At 40.6% G+C, this 10345-nt stretch overlaps 1 protein-coding gene across 2 annotated transcripts; it reads left to right on the top strand.

Annotated features, from left to right (window-relative positions):
• The first annotated feature begins 931 nt into the window (after positions 1-931).
• Positions 932-7739, top strand: LOC134865095 (pyrroline-5-carboxylate reductase 1, mitochondrial-like). Of its 2 annotated transcripts, none has more exons than XM_063884504.1 (9): positions 932-1098; positions 1739-1832; positions 2136-2206; positions 2406-2585; positions 2869-2976; positions 3098-3211; positions 3938-4030; positions 4915-5078; positions 6580-7739. In XM_063884504.1, the coding sequence occupies exons 2-9, from the start codon at positions 1766-1768 to the stop codon at positions 6746-6748; spliced, it is 966 nt and encodes a 321-aa protein (XP_063740574.1). In that variant the 5' UTR covers positions 932-1098; positions 1739-1765; the 3' UTR covers positions 6749-7739. The 2 variants fall into 2 exon arrangements, with proteins under 2 accessions (XP_063740574.1, XP_063740573.1); XM_063884503.1 differs by having other exon boundaries at positions 942-1092.
• The last annotated feature ends 2606 nt before the right edge of the window (positions 7740-10345 follow it).

Raw genomic sequence — 10345 nt, 5'->3', positions numbered from 1 at the left:
TGTTTTATTTTGAGAATATGCAATGCTGAACCACTGAGGGATAGGCAGCCAAACTGTATTCGGATGCCGTGGCTCATTAGTGAGCTCGCCATCCAATTCGGCTTTATTTCACATTCTGTCAAATCCAAAGGGAGAGGAAGAAACCATGGTCTCCTGTTAGAATAACAAACCTTCATTCAAATTCAGGTCCCTCAAACATCACAAGCCTCTTCTGTTACCCTGAAGTGAATCTGTGAGTCATCTTCAAAAATGTACCCTTAACATTTGTGCATTTCTTTCAGCTGTAGGATCTTTCTGTACACATACAGTAAGAACAATTTAAAGGGTTCAGATGTAACACCATAAAAATTAAGATAACTTTTGTAAGGCGGTAAGAGCTGAAACGTTTAGTTATTAATTAGTCTGAATATAATTATTTTGCTACTTCAGAATAACTTTATTAGTCCAGAAAAGAAATATACATTGTTACATTTAAAGTAAAGAGGCAACTTGGCATGCATAACATTTTAGCAATAGAAATTACACAAATTATAATTTACAAAAGTGCACAGTATTCAAAAAAAGAAATACAAATAAAATGTAGTCTGACATAGAACTAGTGTGATAGCAAAAAAGTAATTGTTCCAGGGATTCATTTGAGCAAAAATAACAACACAGTTATTTAAATTGCACAAACTGACATTGAAAGGTTTCTCTATTAACTCTGATCAAATTGGGAATGACATTGTTATTAACATTATAAGTAAGCGAGTGTTAGTACTGGGGTTTTTGCCAATACAAATATATCATACTGTACACACTTTCCCGGGAGCATCACAGTCCAAAAAACTGATGCAACTGGGCGTAACGGACTACAAACCCCGCCCAAATGTCAAATCTAGCTTATCATTGGCCAGGAGTTCAGCGTGTTTCTGTTGTGATTGGCCAGTCTCGCTGTCCGTTGAGAATATTATGTAGCGCATTTTGGAACTGAGTGAAGAGGAAGCCACGTTGACACAAAAAGTTGTATTTTTTGTGTTTTGTCGTCGTCACTCTACCGTCACGTCGTCGACTTACACCTGTCAACTCAGGAGTCGCCCCTGGAACATTTAGGTAACGGTAAATATGTCCCTCTTATTTCTCATTCATTTTAGCTGTGATACCTAGCTTGCAGTGCTTCTAGCCGGCATGCTAGCCGGTCGTGAGCTAGCTAGGAAATGCTATCATCCTACATGTGAATAAACAGCTAATGTTATCACCGGATACAATAACGGCTTGTTTAGAAATGTAAGTCCGTCACAGGTGAAATTAATATATTATATTATAAATGCAACAGAAAATAAAATAATCAGAAAGCTGGGATTGTGTTTCTGTGACGTGGTATAATTGTGTTATTGTTTTTGGGTAGTTCGGTTTGGGATATTAAAATCCTGTAAGTATTTGTTCAATTATCTTTGAATAACTGTCAATAAATACATATCAAATGAACAGCTGTAAATCAGTACACAAGCCCTTATCTCAGTGAAATCCCAATGGGTGCTGCCAGGGTGTCAGTAGAGGGGTTTCATCATTCCCTGTCTGTGGATCAATTTTTCTTCAGATTACATCATCACTAGTCAAGTCAAGCACTCTTTGCGGTCAATGATAGAAAATTGGATTCACAATTATTCAAAAGTAGAGACTTTAAAAGTATATTACCTATTTTGGTCAATATTGATTGAAATGCATAGAAGTCAGCATCTACTTTCTGTTTTGACAGGTCACAGGCGCCACATCATCTGACAGGATGAGTGTTGGATTCATTGGAGCGGGCCAGCTGGCTCACGCACTGGTGAAAGGATTCACAGCTGCAGGTGAGGCCACTTTCCTCAATGTTCAATATTTGCCTGTATTGTACTGAATCTAAAGTCACTGATGACAAATTCTACATCCATGTAAACTAATTTTGGCTTGAATAAAAACTGCATTCACAACAACACACACTCAAATTCTTTGGACTTCCACTTATCTTTAATTGCATATATTCACTCCGGATAGCCAATTATCTGTTTTGTGTGCTTCTGTGCCTTATGAAATGGAAGGATTAATCTAAAAGTTGTTATTTGCCATGTCTCTGTACATCCTCAACGCTCACTTCCTGCTGTCTCCATCCTCAGGTGTGATTGCCACTAATAGGATTACAGCCAGCTCCCCAGACTCAGAGCTGCCTACTGTATCGGGGCTGAGGGTAAGAACACATCTCTCCTTTGTTGTTATGTGTGTGCGTGGAGTGTCTGGAAATGGAAACATTGATTCGAGCGTGCTTGTGTGTGAGCGCGGGCTTGCCCAGGAAGTTGCTGTTGTAACACATGTCTGCATCATTGCCTGTTTGGTTTCCCCTCATACTTCTTAAAACCCTCTCTCTTCACCATCTTCTTCGTCTGCAGAAAATGGGGGTGCACCTGACATCTAGCAACAAAGAGGCCGTCAATAAGAGTGATGTGCTCTTCCTGGCTGTGAAACCCCACATCATCCCCTTCGTACTCGATGAGATTGGGCCAGACATCGAGGACCGTCATCTCATAGTCTCGTGTGCGGCAGGCGTCACCATCAGCTCCATAGAGAAGGTCAGTCGGCATTTGTCACCATCATTCCTGCTCTGTAAATAATATGCTGTTTGTGTGTTGTAGAAGTTTCACTTGATGACTTATTAGTGTAATCTTTGTGGTATTGTTTTATCATTGTTGTTTATTATTGTCTTATAATTTGTTTTCCCTCTCCCAGTCTATCTTAAATAAGGTTTAATCAAGCTGTTTTGGCATGGTTCCAAACCTGTAAGAGGAAATTGTTTGACAACCTGCCTCTTCTACACACACCTCACCCTTTGTTTCCATTCTTTTTATTTCACAGAAGCTGCTTCAGTACCGTGCCGCTCCTAAAGTCATGAGGTGTATGACTAACACCCCAGTGGTGGTGAGAGAGGGAGCTACAGTTTATGCCACTGGGACTCACGCAGAGGTAAAACAAATGGAGGGATGATTATATTATTTAAAGATCTTGAATCTCCGGATAAAGGTGTCATAAAGATGCACAGAAAGGTAGAACTAAACCTCCAACATGCTGTCTTCCTTCTTTCCAGATGGAGGACAGCAAGTTACTGGAGCAGCTGATGTCAAGTGTGGGATTCTGCACAGAGGTGGAGGAAGACCTCATCGATGCTGTCACCGGGCTCAGTGGCAGTGGACCAGCCTACGTAAGTAACTTTAGGGCTGTGTGTTGGCCACAAAGGGATGTTTCTACTGAATAAAACATATTTATGCAACCCTATATCACACATTTTTCAGGGGTTTTACTACATACAATATCCTTGATTTTGTGGCCCTTGTAGCTTCAAATAAAGGTGTGATGCATACACCTTAAATCATAGTAAACAGGAAGACATCATCGGATGGACTACGATGGATGAAATAATAATGACAACAGTCCAAAACTGCTGGGTGTGAAATCCTTTTTTTGTTGCATGTTTACATTCTTGAGAGCTATGCAAAGGAAAAAGCAGTGGTAGGTGTCCCAAATAAAAAAAATTCTAAGGTGTTTTCAGAAAATAAATATGCTACCCCAGCTGTGATAATTCCTTGTTTGGCCAAATTTGTGTTTTTATCCTTCCTGCTTTATAAAACTGTCACATCTAATGCCTACTAAGCAGGCAAAGGTGTCCTAAGTGTTGAGAAGGAATAGTTGTGTGTGTGGGTTTTATCTCCTTGGCTCAACCGTGTTTGAGCACAATTTGTCCCATCCTAGCTGTGAAGACAAAGTAAGATTTATAATTAAATGGACGTCAGTGTCAAAGGCTTGAGGCTAAATAAGAAACAAAGACTGACATGGTGGATTATTCCGACATTTCTACTCTGTCTGTTCAAAGATGTGAAGGACTTGCTGCTTGAATGGAAAACAAACCCTAATGTGTGTGTGTCAACAGGCATTCACAGCACTGGATGCTCTTGCAGATGGAGGCGTGAAGATGGGTCTGCCAAGAAGACTGGCTGTCAGACTCGGAGCTCAGGCCCTATTGGTCAGTTGTGTTTAGTTGTCTCTTTTTGCTGCGCCTATTCCCAATGTTAAGTCTCCTTGATTTACTGGCCGTCTGCATATTTGGAGGCATAAAACATGGTAGGATTCAGTGTCTGCTTTAACACAACACACAATTAGAATTGCTGATTTAGTTTAGTAACAATGAACTCAAACTGTAGCATTATTAAACCATGCGTGGTATTCGGACCAACCAAAAATATAGAGCTTATTTTTTTTGGAGGTGATTTCTTATTGCTGTAATAAGAAATCACCTCCAAAAAAAATGTCTTTCAATTAAAAGATATTTCTCAAACTCTTTAAAAGCAGCACTCTTTTGGTCACATTTTTCAATTTTGTCACATTCACCTCACTAGCTGTCGTTGTTGTGGTGGCAGCAGCCGCAACCTTTGGTCACAGTGCCCAGTGTGTTCAGCTTCCCTATGCATTTTTATGAGCAGTTTTCTTTGTTTTGCCTCTTTTTTTCCTGCACAAAGCTTTCAGAAGTTGTTATTTGCTGTTGACAGTTAATACTTTGGGTCTGAGTGTTCTCTCGGGTTTGCACATTTGTCTGCAGGAAACACTCAACTGTAGTTGCAGAGTCATGCTCGCCTAGTGTTAGCCAAGAAGCTGCCTGGAAAATCTTTTCACAAAGAAAAAAAACCCTGTCTGTACATCAGATTAGATTTCATTTCTCGGATGAACTTCATTAGTAATTGATTCTACATTACAAACTCTCATAATGATGATGACAGAAGCACGTGTGTTGCTAAGGCTGCAGCATGTATCAGCACCCCACGGCTTTGTAAACAATACAGTGTCCTTCAGATAACTCCTCAACTCCTTCCACTTGATTAAATGATTTGCCATGCTTCTGTTTCTCCTCAGGGAGCAGCTAAGATGCTGCTGGACTCTGAGCAGCACCCCGGCCAGCTGAAGGACAACGTGTGCTCACCAGGGGGCGCCACCATCCACGCCCTGCACGTCATGGAGAGCGGCGGCTTCCGCAGCCTCCTGATCAACGCGGTGGAGGCATCATGCATCAGGACACGGTGAGAAAGTCGCACCTGCCCAAATCCCAGATCAGCACTATCAGCCAGGTTTTACTGCTATCACAGTTCTCAGGAAGTTGTGGGTTACTTCTGTTACTTATTAATCTGCTATATGTTCTTTGGTTAATACATTTTTCTATCAAATGTCATAATTATGACAATTTTCCAATTTTCATCCTAGAGCATAAGATATCGGTACCACTTTACAATAAGAATAACCTGTATAAAGGATTCACAAAGAGTTTATAATTAGGTTATTGATTAGGTAGTAAACACTTTATTAATCATTAAGAACCATTTATAAACCAGCTCTAACATAGTTTTCATACATCAACACAGGCTCACTATTTGGCCAGATGACTAAGCCTTATATTGGCTACCTAGCTTACTTGGTCTTCTTCATCAGCCAACATCCTTGATATCTGTTGTTCACTGAGTTAATTCTCACCCCATCCATCTTGATGTTTCTTGGCCTCTCTGTTGCCCTGTTTATCTCATGTCTTTTAAAATCTTATTAATGGTTTATAAAGTGTTCACAACTTAATTAATAAATTAATTACAAACTGTTCGTAAACCATGTTATAAGGGTAGTCTTATTGTAAAGTGGTACCAACATATTCAGGTAATCAAATTGTTAGAAGCAGGGAAAACATTGGAACTAGCTTTGGGAATTTGCTGGAAATGTTGACCATGACATTTATGGGAGGTCAACGAATCCATCCCAGACACTTTTGGCACAAAAATGCTTGCTTTTTGTGACCAACTTCAAGGAAATGCACCACTGCTATGCAGGATGTATATAGGAATGTATTAAGGGACCACTTAGATATTAGCACATCATCGGTATCGGACAATAGTGGAATTATAATAAAATACTTACATTGCCCTGAAAGGAACATTTCTGCCAAAATAACAGGCCGATAAAGTTGCATTATAATTGCAAACAGTCAACTAAGCAGGTGCAACAATTGCGCTGCATTGTTCAGGTTCAGTTGTGTTGGTTTTGAATGTTTTTACCTCATACTTCAGTCTATACCCTCCTAATAGCATGTGCACATTTAGTTTTATTTACATTGAGACAAGCTTGAATTTCCTTTCCAATTTTAAGGATTGCAATGAGCTGCTATTTTTGAATTAAGTTAAACGGATATTCAAAGCATATGTACGGATTTGGAGTAGGTAGTAGTATAATATTATGTCCACTACAGGATGGACCTCTCTGCATTTAGGTGGGCCAATATGTGTGTTAATCGACAAATTGAATATATTAGCCAAAATCTAATATATTGAAATCATAAAATGACAAAAACACATTTAAATATTTTGGGCATTCATTTGTCTCTTGACTCTGTTGGTGCGGAAAGTTAGTAGTACACACACACACACACACACACACACACACACACACACACACACACACACACACACACACACACACACACACACACACACACACACACCGACCTCTATCTAAATGCTAGGCTGTCCCTTCCCCTCACAGGGAGCTGCAGTATCTGGCAGACCAGGAGCGCATCTCCCCAGCAGCCATAAAGAAAACTACCCTGGACAAGGTGCTGCAGCAGCCCGGAGTCACAGTCAGCGGAGCGAGTAACGGCAGAACGGGGCTCAACCTGTTCAACAACCGCAGCCCCATCAAGAAGAAGAACTGAGAACACAGAGGCAGGCTCACACACACGTCACAGGTTTATACACACATCGCCACTCTGGCAGGAGGACCGGTCACACACATCCAAATTATTTTACAAAAACGCCAAATGATATATACATACTTGAGTTACATAAGGACTGAGGACCTGTTACACTACAAAAAGGCGCAGGTGCATTCAGGTGTGTTGCCCACGATTATCGCCTGATGTTGGGATGCAGCGTTAATGTCTACACAGGCACACACATCCAAATACACACCGAAGTGCAAAAGTGCATTTACAATCTGCTGTCGGTATGTGTTTAACGGTAATGACCCAGTGGGCCATCATGGGATCCTGGTGCACAGATGGCTGCTGGGATACCATCAAGCTCTTAATGTTTATCTTTAATGTCCTTTTTAAAACCGAGGTGAATCTACAATGTCAATCATTCTGTTCCTTTTTTTGTTTTTTACCAACAACAGTATTATACTGTTAACAGATACGGAGTGTGGACTTTTATTTTTCCTTGTTTTATTTTCATTTATAAAACTATTGACTTCATTGACAAAATGACTTCCTTGCCGAGTTACAACAACCTTTTCAAGCACATTAGGAACTTGGTGCCTTTGACCCTGGGACCCACAACATACATACAGGTCATTCCAAGCTTTAAATCTTCTCTGATGTCATCCTCAAATCACTTTGTTTATTTCCTGTTTGTTAAGGACATTATGGGTCTTAACCCCAGAACTGTTATCTTGAACCTCCTGATGTTTTATAATATATTGGCACTTTGAACATGTTCTCTCATAAAGGAATGGGATGTTGTTACGTGAATGGTCCTAAAAGAAATGCATCTACATAAAGAATCAAGATTATATGAAGATGTATTCATATAGATTTAGTCCGTCCTAATTTTGTATTTTTATCCTAATTTTACATGTAATGTATTTTTCTTTGTTTGGCACATCTACTACAAAGCTGGTGTCAATATTAAATGAGCAGAATTGAATACTTTTGTTCCAAAGTAAGTTTGTTCTGCATTTAATATCAGTCTGGTTCGACTCTCCATGCTCTGCACTGACTCGACTCGTTATGTGTCTCCTATTATCTAATTGGTTTCCCCGAATTATTAGTATGTGTGTTAGCCCAGACTCTCATCTGCGAGTAATTAGGATCGACCCTGGCCTGCAGATGGCGCCAAATGACCCAACTGTACTGGTCCACTAAGATCACATTACCTGCTTTACATAGCTGCCAGTGGAGAGTGACTTAAAATTGACCCAGGACCAACATCAAATATAACAACACCACCTAACTTATCGGTAAATGGCGTTAGCTGTCCTGCTACAGTTACACTTGTCTTCCAAAACTCTCCAACAAGCTTATTTTGTCTCCTCTTGTGCGTCACTGCCTCCCGAGGCTTTTCCCAATCAGCTTCCTCTACATGCCTCCAAAAACAAAGAGTCTAATGTTTTTGTTTTTTTCATGCTGGCCTGTAGATGCATTGTGATAGGCTGCTCTAATAGCAAACAGTCCAATTTTAGAAGCTGGTGAGCAGGACACATGACCAGTGAGTGGGATCATGGATTACTCTGCAGCTCTAACAGTCTCCTCTTTTCTTTTATTGGCATTCACGTACTTGCTACTTAACAAGTCCGAGGTGGGCTGCTTTTAGTGGCAGAAGAACTTTCTAAAATTATACCATTACAAAAGTCTTGTAATAAAAAGGGACCTAATAAGCTCATTTCAAATTTCATATTTGTATTTTGTGCCTCTACTTTAGTGTACATGTCTATGTTTACATACTTAAATGTTCAAAACACTCTTTATTTCTCTCATACTGCCTGTGCTGCAGCACCTCTTTTCACACTCTGTCTTAAACCAGAGCCCAGTTGGCTCTGATTGGTTAGCTGGCCGGCTCCGTTGTGATTGGTGATTCATTAGAGATGTCCCGTACCTTAGCCTATTAATTACGTGTTGGATCGCTAGCCAATAGAAAACATGTCTTGCATGGTAATGCCACTATGTTACGGCAGTCAACAAAGGAGTCAAACGGAACAGTTTCATGCATATGGGGGGTGTGTGAGAGAGAAACTCCCTCTGGAGGGAACTTTTTCTTTGCTGACCATTTACATGTACAAAACCTATATAACACAGGAAAGGGAAAACCCTAAAAAGCACAATAGAGCCCTTTTAAACCTATGCAAATTAAGTAGTGAATGAGACGTATAATCCATGAAAATATTGTATTCCTCTCTGTGCCCCCCAGTGCTGGGACTCAAGAGTTTTGTCAAGTTTCAGTATTTAAATAGTTCCCAAGTTAATATGTTTTATATGCGTGTAAATCAATGTTATTAACATTTGAAAATGTACGTGCTTTTGTCTGAATTCAACTTATTTATTTACAGTTTGGTAGTTTATCCCAGGGGTTCTGAATCTTGGAGTCGGACCACTCTGAAGGGTCACTAGATAAATCAGAGAGGCCTAGAGAAAATGAATTGGACAGTAGAGTAGAATAGTTGTTGCACTAATTTGTTTTTTTTTTACAAATGTTTCATGTTTTGCACTTCAAAGGGTTAGTTTAATAAAACCACTCTAGAGGTTTAGGCAGCTTTAGCAGTTCCACTAAAGAGTAATCCAACTGAAATGTCAGAAAACTGGGGAACCACTGTTAATAATCTTAATCAGAAAAACTTCATTTAAGTACAGTACGTGAATAAATGTGACTCCACCTCTGGACGCTGCCACCTTAGAAACCTAATATCATGAGTTTGAGTTGGTGTGATAATAGAGGACCGAAGTGTAGTTATATTTGGGTATGTTGTGAGATATAGCTGCAGCCGACATGGAAGTCAGGGAAAACTCCCGTTCAGATATTTGGGGTATTTCCTCGCTCCAGGCTGCTACATTTGGGATTAACAGATGCCACTTTGTGTTGGATTGAGATAGGCCTGTTGGTCTATTCAGGCAGCACGCAGGTGCATAATGGAGGAGTAAAAATGATGGAAGAAAAAGTGGCGACTTGTGGAGAGCCTTGTCCTCATTATAATTGAACAATTTAGCTGTTGTAGGATTAAGTTTATTTTCCTTTAACTACACACACCACCAGTGTCCTTTGATTAAATTGCGCCCCGCATGCGCTTACCGCACTCGGGCTGTTTATTTGTGCGTGCAAGGGTTTTTCCGCCGCCGCTGAAGTGTCTCGGTAATCCCCCTTTTATTGTGAAAGGTTATTCTCCGCCTGCTCCTGCCTCTGTCCGTAAAGATTAGCCATTCCTGGAGAGACTTCCATTTGCCTCTCATTATTAGACTTCTGTTACCTTCTGTCGGTCCGGCAGCTTTGAGAACCTCTCCTCCGCCTTAGGTGAAGAGGATGTGCTCCGTGTCAATCATCCCGACACCGGCGGAGGGTCTAAGATGGCAGTTCAATGGCAGATAATCCTGAGTGCAAAGTGTGTATTTGTATGTGTGTGCGCTCCAGCCCACCATGGGGTTTCTAGCCACAGGTAGGCCAGATGCTACCTGTCATCTCCATTCAATCAATGCACTCACTGACCTTTGCAGTAACATGGTTGTTTGCATATTGCATCGAGGCCAGGGGGAGCGCCAAAAAGC

This window comes from Eleginops maclovinus, chromosome 5 (genome assembly GCF_036324505.1).
Source record: "Eleginops maclovinus isolate JMC-PN-2008 ecotype Puerto Natales chromosome 5, JC_Emac_rtc_rv5, whole genome shotgun sequence".
Lineage (NCBI taxonomy): Eukaryota > Metazoa > Chordata > Actinopteri > Perciformes > Eleginopidae > Eleginops > Eleginops maclovinus.
Note: the sequence above shows the minus strand (reverse complement) of the source record. Positions and strands in the feature narration are given on the sequence as shown.

What these genes read in the sequence shown, in the direction of transcription:
- LOC134865095 (XM_063884504.1), top strand. Translation starts at nt 1,766, where the DNA reads ATGAGTGTTGGATTCATTGGAGCGGGCCAGCTGGCTCACGCACTGGTG. An exon ending in CCATCAGCTCCATAGAGAAG is followed by an intron (nt 2,586 to 2,868) that starts GTCAGTCGGCAT and finishes TTTATTTCACAG; the next exon opens with AAGCTGCTTCAGTACCGTGC. An exon ending in TCGGAGCTCAGGCCCTATTG is followed by an intron (nt 4,031 to 4,914) that starts GTCAGTTGTGTT and finishes GTTTCTCCTCAG; the next exon opens with GGAGCAGCTAAGATGCTGCT.